A 27,167-nucleotide genomic window follows, 5' to 3' on the forward strand; every position below is an offset into this window, starting at 1 on the left:
CACAGTATTCAGTGACCACTGACTGATAAGCACACTTAAATGATTCTCTGATACTGACGGTAAAGGATAGTTACAGAAACCCTAAACATGATGCAGTTGAAGTATGATGTGGAACATTTTAAATAGTTGGATTTAAACAGTCATATTAGTACAAAACCTGTTCCACAGCAAACAATTTCCTAATTATAAACCCACATGGTGGATAACTGCTCCCACTGGTCCTTCAGGGACCTGCAACCCATCTAAGAAGTTCATTCCCTCGTTCTTCCACACAAACTGCATCTGTATTTAGAGACGGGCCTCATGACATAAATTCCAGATGTTTCTAAATTCCTTGATTCTTTCTAAGACTGGGCTTGTGATGTAACAGATGGATCATACATTTGAGGTATAAGGTGCTGCTCAACACAACGATTATGCCATGGAGGCACCGTTTTTCATTCATAAAAGATGATTATGTTTTAAAAACACTGATGGCAACAATTCATGCAATGTAACTATTCCAGATTAAATGTGAGCAGAATTTTACCTTACTTCTCATTCATAACCTGTAAGCATAGTTTATTATGGCATCGGGGGCCATTGCACTTTGAGAATAGTAGAGATTACTCTAATGCAAAAGCTTCATATTGTAGTAGCCTAGTATAGTGAGGAACATATGCTGGCAACCACTTCAATGTACAGCTGAAAAGAGCACATGCTGAATATATTGTACAATAGCTATATTGTAATTTAATAAAATATGACATACAAATCCAACATAGACCCTATTTGATGATGAATAGTTCTTTATATTTTTGGTGTTGTAAAACACTTCAGAAAGATATTCATGGTCTCATTTAATAAGGGATTTCAAATACAAAAGATTTGCTTTATATGGCCATAACTAAATAACTATATTGAAAAAAAAACTTATCTGACAAAGACATCAAATATTTTTAATTAATAGTCTTGATGTCACAAAACGTTGATGGTAAACAGCTGGGAATTTTGTGACATCATGTGCAGTTTAAAATATAGATTATATGTTATCAATATGTGTTGTGAACTAGTGCAAGCTACATGTTAAGATAATACATAGAAATTCACTATACAAGTTATAATGCATACCTGACTGCCCTTTCAGGCTCCCTGCTACTGTCAGCGATGAGGATCAGACCTGTGTTTTCACCCAACCAAAAGCAACATCACCTGGAAAGAGAGAAAAAATTTTTTTCAAAAAAAAAGAAAAGGGAAAAAAAAAAAAAAAAAAAAAAAAAAAAAAAAAAAAAAAAAAAAAAAAAAAAAAAAAGAAAAAAAAAAAAAACCAAAATGTTTGGGGCACTTATTGCTTATTCAGTCTATTCCAATGAAATAAGCATTCACACAAGCAAGCTGTACCCTGGGTAAACACACCCTCATTGCTCTTGAATGAAACTGCAACTGATATTTGCAATGCATTCTGATATCCTTTATGACTGACCAGTGCCCCTGTTAAATAAACAAACAAAAGCAAAATTACCTAAAGGTACCTAAATGTCTTACTCTTTGGTTGAAATCAAAAGTTGGCTAGACAAATATAAGACTAGCAAGCTGTGATGTTTGCACACATTAACAGGGTCACTTTACATTTAAATATCATGTTTGTACATTTCTTTTGATTCATATATGTTTAGTGCTTTGTGAGGTTTCTTTTTGCAATCTTGTTCAAAGTGAAAATGTTATCACCAGTAAAGTTACTTAAACTATGTGCCTCAGAAATTTGTTTTAGAGCAATGGTAACAATTCATTCACATCCGGTAACACATTTACATGTCTGACACAAGCATGTTATATGGTTATATACAGACAGGGTTGAACCACAGGGTTAAAACAAACACTGTAAGATTAGCTAGCTAAGCTAACTAGCTCCACAAGTCTAATTATCAGTTCTCCGTGAGCTTTGCCGTTGCATAATGAGCACTACAGAGAGACCTTAAATTCCCTTAAAAGCTCCTACCATTTCCAGATTTACTAGCCAAAGCAAGGCGCTCGACTCATATATGAGGAAGCTTCGCCACACGTTTTAAGGCACCAGTGTGTACGGGACCTGACGTGACGCGGCAGTGGGGCTGGCTTTCCTCCACTCTGCCTGCATTCATAAACGGATATGATAAACCAGCGTTGAATGCACCGGAGAAGCGATAACAGTCAGCTCTTACCATGGCGGAAGAGGACGACGCGGGGATTCGGATTTTACAGAGCCTGCGGGGTAAAATATGTAAGTGTGACTGGTGAGCCGATGTTTTCCGTCTCTCACAGGGGGAGAGAGGTTGGTAAAACAAGCGAGCGGAGAGAGGGGAAGCCGGAGGGGCGCGGCGTGCTATCAACAGTCGACAGTGTGGAGGCAGAGGGAGCCAGTTCATCTGGTCGGTTTGCTGGCTGCTGCTTAACGTCAAGTTAGCCTAGCATGCTAGCAGCAGCTAGTAGCTTGTTGTGAATGATTTCATTCATCGAGCAGGGCTCCTCGGCCGTCAGTTGTGCTGCTCCTGCCTACTTTGTGTTTTAAGCGTATTGGAAATGTTAACGTTTTCAAAATTCGGGCGTTTTGCGTGGACTTGAGCTGCCCTGTAAGCTAACGTTGGTGTCAAAGTAACGTAGCCTAGCTACTACCGACCGTTTCAGTCCTTCAGTCTCTATCCAATTCGTCTACAACGTGACAGTCTGGTAACTTAACGTTAGCTAATGCTAGATAATAATAATTTCAGCGAAAACATAGCTACAGTTTAAACGTAACCCATATCAATGAGGTCTCGAGCAGCAAAAAAAAAAAGGTCACTTAACGTTAACGTTACTCTTTAGCTACCTAGAGTTTAACGTTAGCTAACGTTACTTAAGTTTTGACACCTAGCTAGCTAACATTAGCCAAATATCTACGATACATTGTACATTTTATCACAGAAGTATGTTGATTGATTGGTGACAGAGTGACCAACCTGACAGTTGAGTTCAAGTAATGTCCCAACCCACAGCAGGTCTCTTGACTCTTCATGCTCTCTGGCCTTCATGTGGAGGCATTAATCAAGCAAACATTTAAATGCAGTTATCATGTCTCATCATTTGACACTAACGTAAAATGAATGAATTAAGCATCCGTGGGAATGAGTAAGTTGCCTGCAGCAATAGTATAGTATAGTAATACACTAGTCATGCATGTGATAAGAGTCCAAATTAGAAACGTAGGCTATAAAGTGAAATACCAGCCAGTTTCCTCATCCACCCTCGCAGGCTTGGCTGGTCCAGATGAGTACCTGCCAGGAGGCTGTGAACCTGTTTGAATGTGTAAATGTGTTTTTTGCCAAATTACTCACCTTCAATATGTGTATGGCTGCTCTTCAAAAGAGTCAGTCATTACCAACGTTTTGAGATTCAAATTGCACAAGCTGTACTGGTTCCCATTATGTACTTTTACTCATAGATATGCTGCATCAGATTTGATTATTCTAATTTTTAACACAAATCCATTAGTCTACACTCACTGCTCCTCCATTCTCTCTGTGTTGGTGTTTGAGGTAATTGATTATGGTTAGGAATAAATTTGCCCCAGTGGCATTGCTTCATCTCAATGGGGAAAGTAAAATTCAGTGTGGTTTGATCTTATGAAGAAATCAGTTTAAAATAAGATGGCACTAAAGCAGATATTTTCTTAAAAAATAATAATCATATTATTATTGTTGTTGTTGTTGTTTTTAAATGTTATCTTTTTGACGAAACCATTATTTTTACCATATCATGACTAGCTATAAATCTGGCTTAACTGTATGTATTTAGTGTAAGGTGAATATAGGCTAACCAGTATGTAAGGCTTGTATGCGTAGGCACACAATAGGAAGACAAATGTCAGTTTCACTACTATGAATTAATGAGAAAACGGTAAGCAGAACAAAATAGAGGAACTATCGTGGCATGTAACTCACTTTGCAGTCTTACGAAACTCCATTCTTCCTCGTTCACACTTTGTCCTTTTTCCTTTAGCCTACATCAATGGAGGTGACATTCTGTAAAGATGTGTTGTATAGCAGTTTTTAGATGGCTTTGCTTCTTTGTCAGAATACAATCAGGAAAAGGCCAGTTGAATCAGCAGTCTTCAGCTAAAACGGGTATGGTTTAGGCATACTCTCTGACCTTTCGGTCATGGTTTTCTCAGGGTGCTTTTGTTATAGTGGAAATGTTGAAGAGACGAGATGGCAGTAGGGTTAGTTGGCCAAGTATACTGTATGTGTTTGTATCTTGGTGCTTGTGTGCTCTACTCCCACCAGGTCATCCTGGTCCAAGCTTAGTGACAACTTGGCTGTTTTCACCGGCCGTCCCTGAGATTAGCCATACACCATTATTAATAGCCTGTTACAAAGCTGATCTCACTGGCGGCTTTTCTTAATTAGGTCTCCACCTGGGCTTAAGGTAGATATCCAAAGCTAGAGGACTAATTTAGACAACTGCCCCTCTAATCCAGCAGTCTAAATCTGATTCATTGTGAAGGTATTGAGAGTTCTGTGTTTGAGTGACTGCCATTTAGCTGTTCTAATGATTCAGACTTAATTTATCTGGCTTTGATTTTGTTTTTTGTTTTTTTGTTTTTCTTTTTTATGCAAGTGTTGCACAAAACCCCATGGCATGTAATCTGGGTCTGCCTGCGATGTAATGGAAGCATGTGCATGTGGTGTTTGTTTCAAAGGTGTTTTGTGAATCAGCGCTGTATCGTCGTCATTGGTTATGCTGAGGAAGTCAATGTTTCATGTTTTGAACCACATATGAGCCTCAAGTCTACTTTAGCTACATCCGCTCTGCTGCTTGTCCTAACAACTGGCAAGAGCCAGTGTCCCCATGAACATGAGGATGTTGAATATAAAAGCATATTTTATAAGTTTACTGTGTATGATTGCAATCGCATGTGCTTATTTAGATTAGCTTTACTGAGTCAGCTTCAGTCAACTTAACCCTTACTTTTGTTAGTTGTCCCCCGTTTTTTTGATTAAGATTAACAGTAGAAATTTACTTAGGAATTATCAATTTTTAGCTTTTCAGAGTGGCCAGTCTAGGACTGCCACTTGAGTTAATACATTAATACAATGAATTAGCAAAGTAAATCTTTTTTCAAGATTTTTATTTATTTATTTATTTTTTTAAAGAATTTTCAAAACCCCTTAAGTACAGTACATCTGTTAAAATGTCATTTAGTTCACTTCTTTGGTCAAGCATACCTGTAAGAATAATGTATATAACCGTAGATTGGAAGGAGCTCTAGAAGTAGAGGAATGTTATTGGATAGTATTGGTGCGAGTTGTCCAAAGCCTGTGTCATTGATGTGCCAATGACAGTGTACATATATTTAGTTTCCCTTTTTAACTTGGGAAAGACTGCTATTGTTTTGATGCCAGTCAAGATAGTAACAATGATCTTCTCTTGGTGCTGCAGGTGAAGCTAAGAACCTAGGTCCAGTCTCGGGTCCAAATCGACAAAGGGATCTCTGCACCTTTTGCACCATAAGTCTGGATCAGGAGGAGGTGTTCCGCACCAAGGTGTTTGACAAAAGTGTCAGGTAAGCAAGGTTACCCCTGCGTCTTATTTCAATTTACTGTACAGTAAGGCGATTATGAATGTGATTATGTTGTACTTTCAATGTCACAACATTACATTTTTATTACATTTCATACCAAGTTACAACATGCATACTTAAGTTACATGAAATGCCACTGGACTTCCATAATGATTAAGATTTGTGCAAAAGTCCTTTTTCACAGTGGTAGATACCCAAGCAGTAAGAAAGGCCTATATTTTCATTTTAATGAAGCATATCTAGCCTATTTATTATTTGCTCTGATTTTGAGAATAGGACTAGCTGTCTTCTAGTTTTTACATGTTCAAATATTAAAGTTTTATTGAAGAGCGCTTTCAGTATCTTTCTTAAAATTGGTAGGATGGTAGTATTGGGCAAACTAAATAATACTTTATTTGACAAATGAAGAGCAGTAAAAAAAAAAAAGGCAATAAAATATGAAACCTCCCTGACTAATACAAAATACTGTAGAGGTCTTAGAAAGTGTTGTGTAAAGTGCAAAAAGCGTAGTTGAATATTATGAGAAGTGTCAAAGTACTTAATAATTTGTTTCCCAGGCAGTGTGAAAACTTGAAGTGACTCAGGAGGAGAAATGATTGCAGCGTTTCAGTGTCTTTCAGGGTTTTAGCATGTCTAGTCATTGCACACCTCGTCTATAGCAAGTTATGTTGGCTATACAAGACATCAAAACATCCTTCTGTTTATATGCGGGCGGAGTTTCGGGTTCAGTATCTTATACTGAATGTGCTATTTCCTCCTTAGTTCATTTGTGAGCCTTTTCTAAGGTATTGGATGTGTAGCTTACAATCAATGAATATATCAAACCTTCACAACTTGATAAATGTGGAGTTGCTGCCATTCTTTTAAATGTTGTATATCATATTTTGAAAGCCTTTTTAGTTGTTGACTGTTCATCTGTTTGGACTTTGGAGGCCATTTGTCCTTTTTTGACACTGCTTTGCTAATTTACTTCATAATTGATAGATGGAAATAATCATCTGTTTTAGCTCTAGTAATATTAATCTAGAATGATGCAAGTCAGTTAGGGACGGCTAGAAAAAAAAGGTAATACATCTAAACACTGGAATTTCCTGTAAATGTAACCTGTATTTGTTAGGCAATGTTTGTTCAATTGCCATGATTACCACAATGAATACAAAGATAATGTGCAACAACCCAGTTCAGAAATAACGTTTATTAAGTTATGCTCATATGGATTGATTCTATCACTGTTGGCTGTTGTTATTGTTTGTACAATTTACAGTTTGTTTTAAGTTGAATTGAAGTCAAAGAAAAGGGAAATATCTTGAGATAATCTCTCATGCGGAAACAGTTATACTAAACTCTGAACCATTTTTCACCAACACAGTTTGTTGCAGGCCGATCATGTGAGAAATGTCCGGTTTGAAATTCAGTGATTTGATAACATCTTACAAACTGTCAATATGTGACTTAGAGCTGTATGTGTGCAGGGTACATTTTTAGCTGGGAAACATTAAATGATTCAGACTGAAATAAGCTATTTTACCAATAGCTACATGTTCATAAGCAGTTTAGGTTTCTATCTACATCATTGCACATCTCACTGTAAACATGGGCCTGCCTTTTCTAGGTATTTCACAACAGCCCTTTTTTTTTCTCTCGCTCTCCTGATTTCGGTGCTGTTCAAAAGGATTTTACAGTCTCTGGGGAAGTGTGTCCTCCCACGCTCTCCCCTGTCTTTCTCTCTGTGTCACTCTCAACTACCTTAGCCTCTGTTTAGCACATGTTAATAATCACTCAAATTTGGCCCACTGTTTTTTATTTGATGGTGCTTGGCTCATGCCTGTTGCATGGGCTCCTGTTTCTAATGGTTTAAAGGCTATGCTGTAATTGCAGCTAATCCTTGGTTAAAGCAGGCATGTTCAAGCAATTGTGGTCAAGTGGTTGTACCTAGCATTCTCACATTATTTAGAAGCTAGGGTGACAACAGAAAGAAAGGTAGTATAGTAGGTGTAAGTGTGTGCAGATTAGGGAGGGCACAAGTGCATAATTCCATGTGATGTTGAGGAGGATGCGTAGGTGTACACTGGATGTGTTGGCAAAACCCAGTGCGGAAGTGTCAGGCAAGATATTTCACCATCAAAGATGCATACATTTTAGAGGGAGGCATGAGTACAGGTATTCAAGAGTAACAGGACCACATTCCTTCAAACGAGCAGGGAATATTTATACAGATATTCTTGTTTAGAAGGCTAATTTCCTAGTCCTGATTCAATTTTTAAAAACGGAGAAAGTGGAAGCATAATGCATTAAGGAACATGACCCATAAACTCCAGTAATGTTTGACAGGCAAAGTTACTTTATTTATTTTTTTATTATAATGGCAGACTTATTATTTTTAAAGATTTTTGGGGGGCATTTCAGCCTTTAATGGAAAAAACTGATGTATATGAAAGGGGAGAGAGAAGGGGATGACATGCAGGAAATCATCTCAGGTCGGACTCGAACTCTGGACCTTCTGCGTCGAGGTATACACCTCCATATATGTGCGCCTGCTCTACCAACTGAGCTAAACCGGCCAAATTTTTTTGTGTTTTGTCAAACAGACCTCCACATTTTGTCAGCTTAACTGGCCTAAAATGGCTTAGATGATGAAGAAAAACTGAAAAAAAACAGGGATTGCAATTTCACATGAATGGTTAATCCAGTACAACTCTCTTGCTGTTCAGTTTGTTTGGGACAGGTGGTCCATCTGCTGGCAACACGTACGTTAAGAATAATAGCAGTCCAACATCGCTAACCTCATAAATCCAGTTTTTTGGTAGAAGTAATATTTCTACATGGCAAATAATTTACTAGTAAGTGTTGTAGAGTCACAAGCTATGTTTCCATCGACCCGTTTATAGACAACGATTATAGAAGTTATCTCACGTTAATATTTTCTTCATCAGTGGCCGTATTAATATTATTAATATGGCGAGGAAAAAGCTTAACGTGGTTTAATGTACCTAAACAATGATCAATCATCACCAAATTTCTCTCTCATATTACCCATCATAACCACGGAAAACTGTCAAATAATCTAACCCAAAGTCCAATTATTATGGACGTTATCTGACATAAAGCGTTTCTGCTTCAGGGCAGCGGAGCGGCTGGGGGTTGACTCTCCACGGTTCTCATTGGCTTTATAAGTCCTAATGTGAAAAAGCTTAACATGGTTTAATGTACCTAAACAACGATCAATCATCACCAAAAAAATCCTCTTCTATATTGCTCATCATAACAACTTAAAACGGTCAAATCTAACCCAATGTCCAAATATTATGGACGAAAACATTAACGTGAGATAACTTCTATAATCGTTGGATTTCGATTTAGTTTTATTGACAGGCTTAAGTGTTCATGACAAGATATGACCATGATACATCTGGTGATGACTGATCGTTGTTTAGATATAAACTCCACGTTAAGCTTTTCCGATGCGCTCTTTAGAATGTCCCTTACGACAAGCCGTGGAACGTCCTGCGGAGTAAATGGAAGGCGCTCAAACAGCGATACACGGCTCAAAAAGAGAGTTGTCGCGGGAGCGTGCCGGAGGGAAAATATAAGGCAAGTTCCACCTTTTTGATGAGCTGGATCATACCCTCAGCCAAAGGTCCATCGGAGCTTAGGCTATAGCTTGGCTTCTAATATTAACAACTACTTTTGTCTAGCAAAACTTTGTTTGCAAAAGTTTGCTTGAATCTTGTGCGATTCAGTTCAGAAATGAATGGAAACACCATAAAATGTCTCAAATCAATTCGATATACCAATTTAATCGCAAAACAGCATGTGACGTCATTACGCACAGGTTTTTATTCGCTTTAAAGCTGTTGGATGGAAACACACTTTCACCAGCTTTATTCTCATGAGTTTTTTTACCGAACTTCAGATAATTTGATTGACAAGTGGATTGAAACTTAGCTATAGAAAACCAACAGACTCAACAGTCATGACATGCATGCTGCTCATTCTGTGTAATTGAATCTGTAATTGAAAGGGGCATGTTCAAAATAAAAGCAGTGTTGTGTTCACTTAGTGAGGTGATTGATTCTGTGAAGACACAGGCGTCAATTATGGCCTATATTTAAGGAAGGAAGGAAGCTAATGTTGTGCATGCTGGTTATAGTGCATTTCACACTGAAATACTCAGCAAAATGGGTCGTTCCAGTCATTGCTCTGAGGAACAGCGGACTTTGATTAAAAAGTTTATTGGAGAGGGGAAAACATATAAAGAAGTGCAAATAACTATAGGCTGCTCAGCCAAAATGATTTCAAATGGCATCCAAAGCCTGAAAGATGTGGGGAAAAAACAGTCAACTTCCATTCGAATGGATCGAAGAATATCCAAAATGGCAAAGGCTCAACCAATGATCAGCTCCAGGAAAATCAAAGAAGACTTAAAGTTACCTGTGAGTACTGTTACGATCAGAAGAAGGTTATGTGAAGCAAAGCTATCAGCTAGAAGCCCCCGCAAAGTCCCATTGCTGGAAAAAATGTACATGTACTGAATAGGTTGAAATTTGCCAAAGGACACATTGACTGGCCAAAGGAGAATTCTGTGGACTGATGAGAGCAAAATTGTTCTTTTTGGGTCTAGGGGCCGCAGACAGTTTTACCGACGACCCCCATGCACTGAATTCAAGCCACAGTACTGTGAAGACTGTAAAGCATGGTGGTGCAAAAATCATGTTATGGGGATGTTTCTCATACTGTGGTGTTTTGGCCTATTTATCGCATACCAGGGATCATGGATCAGTTTCAATACATCAAAATACTTGAAGAGGTCATGTTGCCTTATGCTGAAGAGGAGATGCCTTTTTGAAATGGGTCTTTCAACAAGACAATGACCCAGAACACACCAGTAAGCGAGCAAAGTCCTGTTTCCAGATGAACAAGATTTATGTTATGGATTGGCCAGCCCAATCCCCAGACCTCAATCCCATAGGTGACATCAAAAATGCTGTTTCTGAGGTAAAACCCAGTAATGCAGAGGAATTGTGGAATGTAGTTCAATTGTCCTGGGCTGGAATACCTGTTCACAGGTGCCAGAAGTTGGTCAATTCCATGCAACAAAGATGTGAAGCAGTTCTCAGAAATAATGGTTATGCAACTAAATATTAGTGCAGTGATTCAAAGTAAAGCAAACCCTTGAGACATTTTTCAGAAATACAGTAAATGTTTGAGTTTGTAAAGAAAAATCCAAATACTGCTATCTTTTTTTTATAACAACCTTATATTCCTTTTTCTTCACTTTCTGTAAAGGTATAACACAAACTTGATCAATTTTGGTCATGTTTTGATTTAGAATTGAGTGTGCAGTGTTCCCAATGCATTGATATTATGGAATTAAAAGCTATTCAAAGGATTTTGAACATTATTCACTTTTTTAAATCACACTGCTATTATTGTGAACACAACTGTACATCCAGGTACTGGTTAACCAACAATCGCTTGTGTCAGATCAAGCTCTCTACCTGGCGGTCTTGGTTGTGAGGCAGCCATGTTGGCAGCACTGAGTGACACAGATGCTTGGGCCCTCTGTGTTTGGCCTGTGCTGAACTGGCTAGATCTAACCACTTTGTTGCTAAACTAGGAAATACGGTATTATAGCACATGTTGTTTTAATGATTGGAGTTTGCATTGTCTCCCCGTGTCTGCAATGGGTTTCTTCCGGGTGCCCAGGTTTCCTCCCACATTCTAAAGTCATGCAAGTTAAATTTGCCTGTGCGTGTGAATGTGTCTTTCTATGTGTGTTAGCCCTATAGTGGACTAGCAACCTGTCCAGGTTGTACCCGGACTCCCAATATGACTGGATACTTTGCTGAACACAGTATTGATAGAATATTTTTCTGATATTGATGTTGACATGACAAATATATGCTAAATTACTTCTAAAATAATCAAATTGTTTAATGCAATGTTCTACTATGAATTACATTGTAATTAATTTATATAGATAGAGCTATGAAATTACAAATATAAAATACATGAAGTGACTTTTTGCAGCGTGCAACACTCATAACAATTTCAAACTGATTGCATCACTTGCATTATGTTATTGTGTATTAAATGCCATCAGCAGATACTATAAGTCACTGTCTGGATCTGTCCAGGCAATTTCAAAAACCGATTGTTGCTCATAGTGTAGATGCCTTTTCTCATTAAAGCCTAAAAGCACTTTATATAGGTTTATTTGTATTTTTAGTAGGTGAAATAAATTGCATTTTCAACTTTCGGACTGAACAAAATACAAAATGAATATGGTGATTTCATTTTTATTTTCCAGTGTAGTGTACATTCAAAAATAAATTTAGTCTTTTAAATCGGATACCACTGGTGTTGCACGCAGTCAAGAATCAAACATCAAGCTTAACAAATCATTAATTAAGCCTACACCTATGTGTCACGGCTCGAATCAGGCTATAACCACTTATCTGGTCACAGTTTATCACACATTACACCACCTACTACACACATTCTCCCTCACATTCTTACACACTGCTTTTCTCCCCAAAAGATGCAACCTTGTTTGTTAATTTAAACCTCTGCCCTTATTTACAGCCCTTTCTATGGAGAGGACTTCTACTTTGAGATCCCACGACCATTTCAGTGTTTATCCTTCTATGTTTATGCCAAGAGTGTTTTTCAAAGGGACCTACCTGTTGGTAAGTTGCATTAAGTAAAACACTTACACATTGATATTTGCTCATCTGAGTGGAAGAATTGGAGGTTTGATGTGTGTTTGTGTCTTAACAGGCAAGGTGTCAATCCGGAAGGATGACCTGTGTAAATACAGTGGGAAGGAGCACTGGTTTAGCCTTCATCCGGTAGATCCAAACTCAGAAGTCCAGGTAATGATTAAATGATTCATAAATATAACTTAAAATGTGTCTCAATCTATAGCATATCTAATCTTGAATTTAATATAAAACACATTGGGTTCGACTTTGAATTACATATGCTTGAAAGTTACCACCTAAGTTATTTGTAATGAGACTGCACCACTCACTTCAGGCTCAGAGGATGTTTCACAACTTGCAGCACCCCAACACAACAAGCAGGACATTTACTTGCATGTAGTCTAAAATCTGCATACAGATAAGATCATTTCCATGTCTAAAGAGGTTTAATAGTCTCGGTCCAAGCTGTCGTGTTTTAACAGTTTGAAAACCTGAAATGCCACTCCTGTAACTAGATAGGTAGACCACTGTCATTGTGATGAATGAATTATTTTTGCCACCTGCCAGATTTGAATTTGACCAAAACTAATAAAACTGTACTGCCACGTCGTGTTTCAAAAAGTCTTGATAAAATTCATCAAGAAAAATTGTTTTTTTATCATGCAAATGTAACTGATCTGTTGTTGTGACTGCATACAAGATGTTTACGTAGAATTTGCATACTCCCTAAATCCAGGTTGTCATTGTTTTATACAACCAATATGTCAACCTGCCCAAAGAGGAAATATTATCAGTGTTTCCTTTAGGATTTTTTTTAGCAGTGGGGGCAGGTCTGTCCGAACAACCTACACTTAGAACGGACCCACCGCGGTGATGTTTTTGGTGGAGCTCTTCGTTTGATAGTCGACTCGGAAGAAAGCGAAACGTTTTGACAATAAACTCCATCAATGCAACAGCATGTGGAGTTAAACTGGACGGGCCCAGTAACTTCTGAATAGTTCTACTTGTTGTTAAATTGCAATGTGGGGGGTGCATTATGTCGGCAGGATCATTTAAAAGGCAACCGCGACTAAATTTTTTTGTAAAGCCTTATTTCTGATACCGTGGTGGCAGACATTTTGCCATGGTGGGCCGCCACTACAAAATCAACCTAGAGGAAAGACTGATTATGATGAAGTCAATACTCTGAGGGTTGCAAAGTTAACTGCTAATGCCATTGAGTTTTCTAAGTATTTGATAGACACGTTTGTTGTTTTTAATTAATATTTTTTTAGAGTTGCTTGCAGCTGGCTAAAGTAGTTAGCTTGCTGCTATAGCACTCACTTATAATTATGATGCTATTGTCTTGACTTATGACGTGTTTTTGGTCCAATGTCTGCCTTACGTGGTGAAACCTTTTTTGTTGCCTTACAGCGTTTTATTGATCTTTTTTTCAGGGTGCAGTTGGAGCTTCTATCACATATATGCCATGTATGTGATGTGGGGCGTTCTATTTTCAACTGTACATTTCTTTGATCTAATACTTTTTGTGGTCTGGTTGTTTTGGGTGAAACTACACCACATTACCACTTTTGTGCTGCTGTAGCTAACGTGTTGACTCTAGCTGCCATTAGCCCACGCCAGCCTATTCTGGGTATGTGCTGCTACACTGATTCACTAACAAGTAGACACTTTCAACTGCAAAGTTACATCAGTGAGTGATGGAGGTGTTGTTGCAATGCCTCTCTGGCTTGGTCTGTAGTCAAACAGGGGCTGCGTATGTACCCTTTGAGCAGTGTTAGCTTCTTTTCCAGTGAACCTGTTCAAGTTGAGTGCAATGGCAGGACAAACTATACACCTTTTTTTTTTTTTTTATAGCATTTTCATTACTCATTAAAAGAGAGGATAGGTAGTTGTAAAGCTAGCGTTAATTTGATGATGATATCGGCTCATTTTGGCTCCTTGCAAAGTAGTATTATATTGGCTAAAAGGCCTATCTTGCATCAGAAAGAACTACTAGCCATCTCAGCCAAGTGCTGAATTGCAGAGACAGAGTGCAAGTGTGTGGGCGTTTTGTTTAGCTCTCTCTCTCTCTTCCTCTCTCACTCGCTATCTCTCACTCACTTTTTCTCTCTCTCTGACACTTCCGAAGGCGAGACCGGCAGCCTTCACCACATCCGACCCCGTAAAGATCTTTTATGAGTGATGACAAAATTCACAGCTGCTTTCCCTCTTGTCACACATGGTACCTCCATTAACCTAAAACAACATGAAACATGAGGTTGAGCTGGGCCACATGTCAAGGACTAGGCCTAGAAAATAAAAATACAGTGAGAGAAATGGGCAACTTGTTTCAAACAAAATGCTATGAAAATATTTATATATTTAGTAAAATGAATAGAATATTAGCATTTAGTGATTAGGTGAAGGGTTTGTGTTCATTTTCTCACAAGCACATACTACAGCTCACATTTGACAACTGACAACCCACGTATTAATTTGGCATTCGACTTGAAACTTTTTGTACGACTTGTGCCCTCGTGTAAGACTGAGATGTCATGTTTTGAGTAATTTATAACCTCTCACCGGTCACTCTCCTCTCCTCATGTTCAACAGGGTAAGGTTCACTTGGAAATGCGATTGAATGAAGTGATCACAGACAACGGCTCAGTAGGTCAACACTTACTAGTCCGGTGAGTACCTAGATTCCCTTGTCAGTCGAGTGAGGTCTGATCCAATAGGTTGTCTTATACTGGTTTGCAGGGAATTTGAAATTAATGAAGAATTTAAAAGCTGAGAATTGAACCAAATGAGGTGTGAGAGGTGAGTTTTATTTATTTATTTTTATTAACACTTTAAAAACAAAGTGCTTACATAAGAGTATCCGGTATACATATATGCACATGTAACTTATGTAGATACAACACACACACTGACAGAATAGGCTACATTCACGTCATTCATCATAATGGGGAAATTCAAAGGCAAATTAGACTTATTGTTTGAACCCTTGTTTAGCCTAGGATAACCATTATCAGGTTTCTATGTTTCTCAGACTATTTTCTTTTAGTTGTGTGGTTTGATGGGCATCTCACTGTCCTGAACAGACTAAAAGGCCAAGGGAGTCTTTGTCCACATTATTCCAGAAATAAACATAAAGTGTATTGTAGCTGTGGTTCAGAGGCAATAACAACTACTATAGTTCACTGGTGCAAAAACACTTCCTCTTCTGAGCTGCAGAGACTAGAGCCAGTCAAATGATTTCCAGTTGTATACATTTTCTTTATTATGGGCATACATTTAAAACATCAAAAATTATATTGGGGAAAACTGTAAGAAATGCTCTATTTGTGCTCAGCCTGATACTGTGGCCAAATTGGAAACTCTTCTTCTCACTAGTTCAGAGGGTATATGAGAAAGAAATGTGTTTTAAAGTAGTTATCAAAAAGGCGTCATTGATAAAATCATATTCTTTCATTTAATCTTAGCTTTCAGTGGGTTGTTTTTAGGTTTACCTTTATTTCCCAGCTGTGCACTTGACATCAAAAAGCTGTCACTGTTTCCAGTTCATGACATGGCTGGATGGTGTGCTCAAAAAGAAGGCATTCATTGAAGGATTAGGTTGACCATGTAAGCACTCGCATATACATACAATTTTGTGTGTGCGTGTCAGACCTCATGCTGTTTACGTATGTTGTTTTGCATCCCCCATTCATACTTGGAGAGCAGGGTAATGAGGAGGAAGTGATGGCATCTGAGCAGGAAGCCTGCGCTTCTCACACTGCAACCGCTGTGGTTTTCTGCTGCCGTCACTGTATCTCTCAGATTGTTTGCTTAAACTGTCAGCTCAAATCATATCTGCATTGATGATGATTATGCTTTTTACTTAAATCAGCCTGACCAGATATGGTAGCAAGGTGTCAAGCCTATCATATGCACACTTCTAGTCATCTAGTCGGTGTGATGATTAGTCACCAGAGAGGTCTGAGCACAGTGAGATGGGGTTAAGGGATAAAAGGGAGACTATAGGGAATATTGTCATGACACCCTGGAAGGTGATACACAAACATCCTGACATTTGCTCTGCTGGCTTTTCCCTCTAGCCCTCACTTAGTGACGGGCTGAATTCATTCTTATTCTCTGGTGACTTCTGCTTAGCAGACACATCCTGTTTAGGGTGCCTGCAGTGTCTGTTTGTTGTCACCTGAAACACCTGTGAAAAAAAGCAGTGGTCACTGTGTGACACGAGCCAAACATGAATGCAAAGCACTTCTTTTAAATGTAATGCCACTTGATCAAGATGCAATGTAATTAGATTTTTTTTTTTTTTTCATCTTTTGGTTTTACCTGAGGTCAACACATCAATACAAAACTTGATTTTAACATTTATATGTCTGTTTTTAAAAGTTATACATGTCTATTAAATTTGTGTTTGGAAACCACCATTGTTTCTGAAATAGTTGTGTCCCATTGTAATACGAACATTATTTAATTCATAAGTGTCCAGTTTTGAGTAAACCTCTTTTAATACTTGGTGCCGTGATAATGCAGACTGTAGAGGGTTAATAGCAATCGCGTTTCCACTTAGGCATCTGTTGAACCAACAAGAAGTTATTTACTATTTATGCTCCCAAGACACGGTGTTGACAGTGTTGAAAGCTAATCTCTCCCAAGGTCTGGGTCACTTTAAAGTCTGTCCATTCATAATTGCTTGAAATATTTAAACGTTTCAGAGTAGTATATTGATCACAACTGTGCTGCTAAACTATGTAAATGGAAAAATATCTCTATTATTTCAACAGATGATAATTATGTAAATTAACACGGTACTAAAATCTCCCTGCACAGTAATTGTATTAATTATGTCCCTCCCTATTTCTTTGTGACCTCTTCCAGGATAATAGAGTGCCAGGGACTGCCTTTGATCAGTGGGCAGAACTGTGACCCCTATGCCACAGTGTCACTCGTTGGACCTGCCAGGTAACTTTGTGAAAAACGCACTTAATGGAAACTAAACTACAACTAAACTGGAATATCAGACCCACTCAGCAATATACTGTAACCAGGGACTATGTGGTGCCTTAAATGATAAAGAGGCTATCATTGATATTTTATTATAACAGTGTATCAAATGACAATGTTAAAAATATGACAATGTGAAAGGGGTCGTAGTGAGTAATCTACAGAGAATTATCACCTGAATCTGAAGCTCCTCTCAGCTTTACGTGTAAAGTGAGTTTAGTCCACAACTTTACTGTTTTCTCACTGTTGTCAGTGTCATTTTCAGCTGCAGCAGGCAGCTGCCTTCTGCGAACAAACTCTTAAAAACCTACTGTACACTACCTGTTTAGCACCCAAACAGCAGACCGACACAGTGAGAAACCAGCTGGTAAACCTAGTCAAGCATTTAGCTGCTAAAGAGTCAGATATTTCCTTCAGAGTTGGTAGAGACCAAAAATGGAGCTAAAGGAGAGTGAATGTTGGATATTCATCAGGTGGATGTGTAAATAAGCAACTTGCAGCTTTGCTAACAAATTCGCTATATCAACTTAAAAGGTGTTATGTTTTTTTTGTCTGTTTTTTGGCTCCCCAGTGACCAGAAATGCAGGTTTAATAAAATGTAAAATAAATTCTAAAATAGACCGATCCAATGGAGGGTAACATCAGTGTGATATCTCTGATCCATCTGCACCACACTGTACTGCTAAAGGAAACTGAGGCTAAGGCAGCAGTATAATGATTTGCAATGATCTAATCTTGCCGAAAGCAGATGAAAGCCATAACAACTTTGTTTAGATCAGTAGATACAGAAGACCAAATTTTACACACACAGGGCTAGATTTACTAACGCTAGCGCAGTTTGCACTGCGTCCGTTTATGCGAGTACGGTAATAGCGCACGCTATGCTTCCACATTTTGCGTAGTATTTATCAACCCTGACACCCATCAGGCAATCAGCGTCTTTCTCCGCCCACTAGACCGTAGATTGCGCTGTAGCAAAGCGGTACTTGTGCTATGATATGGCTGGGTGCAGACTGTGATATTCCCACTGCTGATGCTATGACTGTTTGAAATGATCCTGATGCCAATATTTGTAATGTTGCGAGGAGTTTAACAACTGCTGGAATGGGATGTGAACGCAGAGTGGGAGATTCAATTTCATCTTTGATTTCTTCCAGTAACTCTAATATTGCATGGCTGCTTGATCTGTAACGCTAAATGATGTTGTGTTCACTGACAAAGTGTGATTCTTGTGTTTTAAAAATATTTTCAGCCTCGCCTATGTCTTCGTCTTGCTCAAATTACTGTTGCCATTTCACCAGCGGCATAAAGGTCTACGAGGAAACTCGATTGCAGCTGGTTTAGACCTGCTTTTAAGAGGCGGAGAATTTTCTCCGCAGAATAGAGGCGCGCTCTTACTGACAGTCTTTGTAAATACCACGGAATATATAATTAGGGGCACTTTGCGCTTATCCTCCCACCTTTTTGGGTGGAACTCCCACTTTCCCCACGACCCTCCCACGAACGCATATTGAAAGCGCAACTTGTCTCTTCTCGCTCATGTGGCAGACAATCTGCGATTTTACCCAAGTGCGCCCTGTTTGTAAATAGCCCGCATCGGTTACGTCCGTCTTTGCGACGAATTAGCGCCTGGAAACAGGCGCAAACGGCTTGATAAATCTAGCCCACAATGTTCCTCAGTATTTTATTTTATTTTTTTAACTGGCTATAATCTTGATGCAAAGAAATAAAAACCGAATTTAAAAAGCATTGGTAACCACATATGAATAAAAGTAGTTTTGCTGATGATTATTTGTATTTATTATAAGGATCCCCATTAGCTGCCGCCTAGACGACCACCTAGTCTTCCTGGGGTCCAAAACAATAACCTTAGCAGGGAAAGTTTTTAAATTGTCAGTGTCATTTCTGTCATGTATTTCCTCAGGTCTGACCAAAAGAAAACAAAGGTAAAGAAGAAAACCAGCAACCCTCAGTTTGAAGAGACCTTCTTCTTTGAGGTAAATTCTATTTGGCTTCCTTCAACACTATTTGGAGAAGTGAGCCTGTAAATAAGCATTGGCATGTTCACCCTCAGGTCACACGGTCCAGCAGCTACTCAAAAAAGTCTCATTTCCAAGTGGAGGAGGAGGACATCGAAAAACTTGAGATCAAGTACGTTTTGAGTCTCTCTCTCTCTCTCTCTCTCTCTCTCTCTCTCTCTCTCTCTCTCTCTCTCTCTCTCTCTCTCTCTCTCTCTCTCTCTCTCTCTCTCTCTCTCTCTCTCTCTCTCTCTCTCTCTCTCTCTCTCTCTCTCTCTCTCCCTCCCTCCCTCCCCCCCCCATTCCTCCTCTAATGTCTTGACAGAAGAAAAATGATTTCTTAACAACTTTAGGACAAAAAAGTGAATTTAGATCTGGTGTGTTCTGACTACTGATAGAGAGCCTTGGTTTCTGGTTAAGGATAAGTGGGGCTTCCGTCACAGTGGACTCATAGCTCACTGGGTAAGACTAGATTCAGATTCAAAGGTAAACACTCATGCATGGTTTTGAAGTTGGATTTGAGGTGGTGTCATTGCACGCGTATTGTATTAGCTTTTACGCACCAAGCAGGTAAACACCACTCCAGTAGTGACATTTGTTTGTCCCTTTGTTGCCATTTCAGAATTGGGTGGTTATGTCTTTGTGCTGAACACAAACTGCAACAAAAATGGCCTTACTTAATGTACATGTAGTTTCGTGCGATTTAATGCCATATATTCATAGATCAAATACTTGTCTCACTTCCCATCCTCTACATTTGCAGAGTTGATTTGTGGAACAACGAGAATCTGGCTCAGGATGTGTTTCTGGGGGAGACGCGAGTCCCTGTCAAGATCCTACAAAATGACCGCGTCCACAGAGCCTGGTAAGGAAATTTTTTTTAATTTCTAACATTATTATCCACCACAAAAAATCCATTTAGATGTCAAAGAAAACTCCAGATCATGGCTCATATCCATTAGATTCGATGAGCTATTTTGACTTTTATTTTCCCAAACGTTCCCATAAACCACTTTATTATTTGGTTTATTACCATTATTATTAAGTTTATTACTTTTTTTTTTTTCTTCTTTTTTTTTTTTTTTAAATGTGGTTGGAAATGCAAATCATGCTTTATCTGATTTAGTTTGGGTACATCACTAAAAAAATAATACGGTTTTGAATATTTTAAAAATACTGTAAAAAAACAATTTACCACATAAAATAAAGCAGTCTAGACAATTTCTAATAGCTTCTGGCGTAGACCGCGCTAACTGCCAGTATAAATACAAATACAGTGATGAATTTGTGATGAAAATATATTTTAAAAAACAAAACCCATGCAGATTGTCACATTGCGTTACAACGATATCTACTATAACCTCTTTCCATTAATCAAACAGATGTTTAAAATTTAAGCAGGAACACATTTTTTGTGTATACTTCTTTTCCTAACATGTCATAATTCAAGCACCTTGGTAAATCTACCAGTCTGCCACTCTCTCTTTTAAATGTACGTCCGCTACATGCAGCCAAATGTTTTCACATACATGGGCCTGTTGTTTTGCCCTAAAGGCTTTCGTGTACTGCGATGGCTGAAAATGAATAGGCCCATTTCAGATTCCCAGGGAAGATAAGACTAGAAGACCTGTGCAGAATACATTCACCACTCCTCCTGACTCATGTTCATTAAGAGACCTGATTTTCTGTGGGGTGTTTAAAAAAAAAACAAAAAAACCCAAAAACAAATTGTATATATTTCTTAATCAAACAGGAGTAGTCTGTCTCTTTTGTAGAGTTTATCGGACTGTGAAAACATCGATGATAATAAGTCCAGGACTTTCTTGTCAAATCTCTGCCAATGTCTGATGAAACAAACCAAGCCAGACTCTGTCACTCTGTCATGGCCCAGTCACCTTCTACTAGATCAGATCTTTACACTTGTGAGTTTCTGCTTGTGAGTCTTTATGTTCAGGATCTCCACACTGCTCATCCATTAGGTCAACTTGAACTCTTACTTACTTAAGTTTTCCGTGCCATTACAAGGTGATTTGAAAAATCTTCCTAGATTTCTCAGTGTTCAGCAGTCTTTTCCGTTGTGTGGGTGTTTCCTAGCTTTGCGTCAGTGTAGGTGATATGGGAATATGCCAGATAGCAATCTGTTAGTACATGAGGGCTTTGAGTTGAGTGCGTGGGTGGCTTTTTGCATGGTGGCAGTACCTCATGTCCTATGTTTATGCTGGAAGTCGTCCATGTTGCACACATAAAGACTGTTCAGCTTCATGAAATCAGTACAGGTGATCTGTTGACTTATTCCGAGAACATACAGTACAGTAGGCTTGTCTATAAGCTGCTTGATCTGTAATCATGGTACACAGGCACAGAGATGTAGCTGCAGCTTTTAAAGCACTGCAGTTCAACTCTTCATTTAATCATTTTGTGTTTTGCTCCACCTGTTGGCTTTAAGGGAGACATGCATGCAGCAGAAATATGAGCAGGATTCTCTTGAACAAAGTGAACTATTTAAAAAATCCTGGAAGTTATACAGTCCACCAGAATTGTTCATTGTTAAACAGCTGGAAACATAATTTTTTAAAACTGCAAAGACAACCTGTGTGTGTGTGTGTGTGTGTGTGTGTGTGTGTGTGTGTGTGTGTGTGTGTGTGTGTGTGTGTAGGCTTTAGCTTTGTTGAGTTGTACTTTGAACCCCCTTTACGAGGAGTTTGAGCTGCTTTCATCTCTGTGACGTAACAGTAGCTACAGTAAAGCATCCTCTAGGTGTATTAATGTATCCCTAAATATACATTAGACATTAATGTATTTGAACACATAACTGATCATTTATTAATAATCGGTTTGGTTTTGTGTTCTGTTTATCAGTTTACAAGGAGTTTTCATGCTCGTTGAGTAAAACGTGTACAAATTTGATCTGTAGAAACTTTGTGATGCTAATTTATTTCCAAAGGCAGCATTATCCCAGTTGGTAAACAAGACTATTTATAAGCCCTAGTCTTTACATGAAGTTTGTCATTTATATATTAATATGTACTGTATTTCTCATGACCATTGGCCATTATAATACATTGTAAAGAGGCTTATTGTATGTATCACTGTGGTGTTGAATAGCTTCACAGTGCTGCTGTGTGTGTGTGTGTGTGTGTGTGTGTGTGTGTGTGTGTGTGTGTGTGTGTGTGTGTGTGTGTGTGTGTGTGTGTGTGTGTGTGTGTGTGTGTGTGTGTGTGTGTGTGTGTGTGTGTGTGTGTGTGCGCGCAAATTTGTTGGTACCCTTACAACTCATTGAAATAATGCTTCATTCCTCCTGAAAAGTGATGAAATTGAAAGCTATTTTATCATGTATACTTGCATGCCTTTGGTATGTCATAGAATAAAGCAAAGAAGCTGTGAAAAGAGAGGAATTATTGCTTATTCCACAAAGCTATTCTAAAATGGCCTGGACACATTTGTTGGTAGCCCTTAGAAAAGATAATAAATCACTGGATTATAGTGATATTTCAAACTAATTGGTTTCTTTAATTAGTATCACCAATCTTGTAATCAGTCATTCAGCCTATTTAAATGGAGAAACGTAGTCAATGTGCTGTTTGGTATCATTGTGTGCACCACACTGAACATAGACCAGAGAAAGCAAAGGAGAGAGTTGTCTGAGGAGATCAGAAAGAAAATAATAGACAAGCATGGTAAAGGTAAAGGCTACAAGACCATCTCCAAGCAGCTTGATGTTCCTGTGACAACAGTTGCAAATATTATTAAGAAGTTTAAGGTCCATGGAACTGTAGCCAACCTCCCTGGGCGCGGCCGCAAGAGGAAAATCGACCCCAGATTGAACAGAAGGATAGTGCAAATGGTAGAAAAAGAACCAAGGATAACTGCCAAAGAGATGCAAGCTGAACTCCAAGATGAAGGTACGTCAGTTTCTGATTGCACCATCCGTCGCTTTTTGAGCGAAAGTGGGCTCCATGGAAGAAGACCCAGGAGGACTCAACTTTTGAAAGAAAAAAAAAAAAAAAAGCCAGACTGGAATTTGCTAAAATGCATATTGACAAGCCACAATCCTTCTGGGAGAATGTCCTTTGGACAGATGAGTCAAAACTGGAGCTTTTTGGCAAGTCACATCAGCTCTATGTTCACAGACGAAAAATGAAGCTTTCAAAGAAAAGAACACCATACCTACAGTGAAACATGGAGGAGGCTCTGTTATGATTTGGGGCTGCTTTGCTGCGCCTGGCACAGGGTTCCTTGAATCTGTGCAGGGCACAATAAAATCTCAAGACTATCAAGGCATTCTGGAGTGAAACGTACTGCCCAGTGTCAGAAAGCTTGGTCTCAGTCGCAGGTCATGGGTCCTCCAACAGGATAATGACCCAAAACGCACAGCTAAAAGCACCCAAGAATGGATAAAAACAAAACATTGGACTATTCTGAAGTGGCCTTCTATGAGTCCTGATCTGAATCCTACCGAAAATCTATGGAAAGAGCTGAAACTTGCAGTCTGGAGAAGGCACCCATCAATCCTGAGGCAGCTGGAGCAGTTTGCTCAGGAAGAGTTTTTTAGAATCTGGTAAAGGTTGTGCAACAAAATATTAGGTTAGCGGTCCCATCATTTTTGGCCATGCCATTTTCATTTGTTTTCTTATTTACAATATTATTTTGAATAAAAAAAAAATCAAAAGCAAAGTCTATTTTCTATTAAATATGTAATAAAAAATGGTGGATGCCAATTACCTTTGTCAGTTTCAAGTTATTTTAGAGGTGTGTGTGTGTGTGTGTGTGTGTGTGTGTGTGTGTGTGTGTGTGTGTGTGTGTGTGTGTGTGTGTGTGTGTGTGTGTGTGTGTGTGTGTGTGTGTGTGTTCCCCCCCCAGCCAAATAGTTTGGTGAGCTTAAATCCCATGTGCAGATACATTTTTCCATATTATATTTTTTTGCTTTCTTGTTTTTTCTGTAATAGTGGTACAATTAGTTTCTGATGTTTTCAGCAGTTTCATGACAGCATGATTTACCATCCCATCAGCCTCTATTTTCTGAACACAGTAGTAAACTTAAAATTTTTGTTTTATGTTTTGTATGTCATAGATTTTCTTAGGAGGTTGGTTAATCATGACATTGAAAAGTATTTGTTTTTCCAAACTTCACAGCACAGAAATATGGTGTCTGTTTTCCTGTGATCAAACAGGTATCTCCTCCAGCCCAAAGGGAACGGCAGCAAGTCCAAGTCTGATGATTTGGGATCCTTGCGTTTGAAGCTGACCTACATAGAAGACACAGTGCTGCCATCTGCCTACTACACACCACTCTGCAACCTGCTGCTTAAATCCCCAGATGTGAAGGTGAGACAGTAGCTCACGTTGCAGTGGGATAGAGAAAAACCTTTTGAAAGAACATACACAATTGTACATCTCTAGTTTTAGGTAATCACAGAATCCAGGTCAATGAAGTCAATGAACAGAGATGCCATTATGGGGCTCATTAAGGAGCCTAATGCTCTTCATAGATAATTCATGGTTGTTTAGCTTTCCTTGTGTGACCCAATCACCTCAGTTTCTAAAATGTATTGAAATATAAGCATGGAATTGATCAGTTGCATATTGACTTGTTTCTCCCTTTTTTTTTTTTTTTTTTTTTTTTTTTTTTTTCCTCTCCATGCCATCAATCTATGTATTTCCCTTTTTCACCCCTTCACCTTCTAACCTTCAACCTCTGCCTCCTTCAGCCCATCTCAGCGTCCGCAGCACACATTTTGGGGGACATCTGCAGAGAGCGATATGAGGCTGTTCTGCCCACGGTTCGACTGCTGCTCCACCACAATCGCTGTGTGCCTTTTGTCTCTGCTGTGGCAGCACTAGAGCTGGACAACACTCAGTGAGTACTTAGACATGCATATCTACAGTACGGTGCAGTACAGGTCTACAGTGTTATGTAGATTCTTGGACACATGCATACAGATGAATGTCATGGCCCCCACTGTTACCTCTCTTAGCCTTAAAGTTAACTTCCTTTTTTGACAATCTGGGTGTTATTTTTGTAGTGTCTGCCATCATTCCTTGGCGCTATGATACTTTTAAAAGTTAAAATTAAAATAGAAAGCAGCTGTGAAATACAATAGACATTTAAAGGGTGAGTCTGGATATTTTTCATGTTACCTTTTTAGTTTCTCTTTGATAAACTAGAGCTGTCTAACAGTGACTTCTGATACTTAAATTGGGATGGTGCATAAAATGTCATACCCTGGTGCTGAAATTAAAGAAAGAATGATGGCCATAACTAGAAAAATAAGGCAACCTAGGTCATAAAAACAAAGATTTTCCTTTCCTTTTTAAAACTGGGCTGGACTGTCAAATCTCTAGATGCCGAAACGCAACGAGTGCTTTATGGAGGATCAGTCCAAAACTAATACAAAAAACTGTGAAATATGTTTGTGTGGTCAAACCTGGTTGTAATTTGAACATTTCTGCATCCATACAGGGAGGCTAACACTATATTCCGTGGCAACTCACTGGCGACACGCTGCATTGATGACATGATGAAGATTGTGGGAAAGAATTACCTGGCAGTTACCCTGAAGCCTGTAATAGATGAGGTATGAGTAGAAAGGAGACAGAGAGAGAGAGAGAGAGAGAGAGACACACACACACACACACACACACACACACACACACACACACACACACACACACACAGTATAGATACTGCCTAAAACGCTGGTATCGGGAAATACTGGAGTTTATGCACCAATCCAATACCACGTAATAAAGCCCTAAAGAAAATCTACGTTGAAGTAGTTTATGTTTTTTTTCCGTTATAACTGAATGTCAAACTGGAAAATAAAAAAGTTCTGTGGCATTCATTGTTTGTGCTTCATGTTTCACACACATAAGAGTTTAACCTGAGCCAGACCGACAAAGATAGAAATCATATCCCATCCATACAGGGATAGTAGTATACGGTTGTTCAAACATAATAAAATATATGACACACTGGTATCGGATCGGTATTCGGTATCGGCCGATACGCAAGTTCAGGTATCGGAATCTGTATCAGGAATCAAAAAATTGTATCGGACTATCTCTACCTGCATCTGCAAAATGTGCCATATTTTATTCTTGGTCTTCATATTTTGTCTTTTATCTGTGACTTAATATTGCTGTTTGTTAAATAGCACCTTGTATGCTAATTTTAGTTCAGTGACATTTAGATCAAGTCTTTGTTAATTACTTGTTAAAGCATTAGGCCTGACTGTAATTGTTTGTTGTTGTTTTTTGTCCTTTTTAACTTTTTCATAGATTTGTGAATCCAACAAAACATGTGAGATAGACCCAGTTAAACTAAAGGAAGGAGACAACGTAGAGGTCAATAAGGTAAATGCACTGGTCTCTTACAAACCTGTCCACAGACAAGCAGAACATCCTTTGAACTCCTTCTGATTTTAATTAGGCTGGTATATCCTATATGTGTAAGTGTAAATTTATACACAAATATGTCAAACAAATCTTCCACTGACTTTTCAATACATCATTCATGTCCTTGTGGCCTTTATCTTAAAGATATTTGTTCTGCTCTCTTTTATGAAATATATGTAAAGCGGTACTAATGTTTTTGTAAACTCTGCAGGAGAACCTTCAGGGTTATGTCCAGAAAGTCTTTTCTTCAATCACCCAGTCAAGTTCCAGCTGTCCCCCACTTATGTGTGATGTCTTCAGGTCACTGAGACACTTGGCCTGCAAACGCTTCCCAGGTAAATGCTAGAGCCTGTATTTTTGCAGGCACTTGGTCAAAGAAATTATCATTCAGACATCTAAAACCCATCCCAACCCACCGAAGACATGACGATGGCAAGATCAGTGCTAATCTGTTCAGCAGGTCACTAATTTATG

The 27,167-nt window shown here is 38.7% G+C and overlaps 2 protein-coding genes across 2 annotated transcripts in view; one reads left to right on the top strand and one right to left on the bottom strand.

The window, feature by feature from the left end:
* The window catches only part of trip12 (thyroid hormone receptor interactor 12), a 46,580-nt gene extending 45,389 nt beyond the window's left edge, over positions 1–1,191 (bottom strand). Inside the window, exon 1 of the mRNA XM_039783913.1 lies at positions 1,111–1,191. The gene's annotated coding sequence lies outside the window, so the exon portion shown is untranslated. The remainder of the gene's footprint in view (positions 1–1,110) is intronic.
* A 754-nt stretch (positions 1,192–1,945) lies between these two features.
* The window catches only part of rasa2 (RAS p21 protein activator 2), a 39,910-nt gene continuing 14,688 nt past the window's right edge, over positions 1,946–27,167 (top strand). The window contains exons 1-14 of the mRNA XM_039784036.1: positions 1,946–2,239; positions 5,434–5,557; positions 12,161–12,264; positions 12,356–12,450; positions 14,875–14,951; positions 17,155–17,238; positions 19,205–19,277; positions 19,355–19,431; positions 20,062–20,163; positions 24,470–24,623; positions 25,007–25,155; positions 25,759–25,873; positions 26,577–26,651; positions 26,905–27,028. Coding sequence (XP_039639970.1) covers positions 2,182–2,239; positions 5,434–5,557; positions 12,161–12,264; positions 12,356–12,450; positions 14,875–14,951; positions 17,155–17,238; positions 19,205–19,277; positions 19,355–19,431; positions 20,062–20,163; positions 24,470–24,623; positions 25,007–25,155; positions 25,759–25,873; positions 26,577–26,651; positions 26,905–27,028 — 1,411 coding nt within the window. The 5' untranslated portion in view covers positions 1,946–2,181. The remainder of the gene's footprint in view (positions 2,240–5,433; positions 5,558–12,160; positions 12,265–12,355; positions 12,451–14,874; positions 14,952–17,154; positions 17,239–19,204; positions 19,278–19,354; positions 19,432–20,061; positions 20,164–24,469; positions 24,624–25,006; positions 25,156–25,758; positions 25,874–26,576; positions 26,652–26,904; positions 27,029–27,167) is intronic.

The sequence above is a fragment of the Perca fluviatilis genome, chromosome 2, assembly GCF_010015445.1.
Source record: "Perca fluviatilis chromosome 2, GENO_Pfluv_1.0, whole genome shotgun sequence".
In the NCBI taxonomy this organism is placed as follows: Eukaryota; Metazoa; Chordata; class Actinopteri; order Perciformes; family Percidae; genus Perca; species Perca fluviatilis.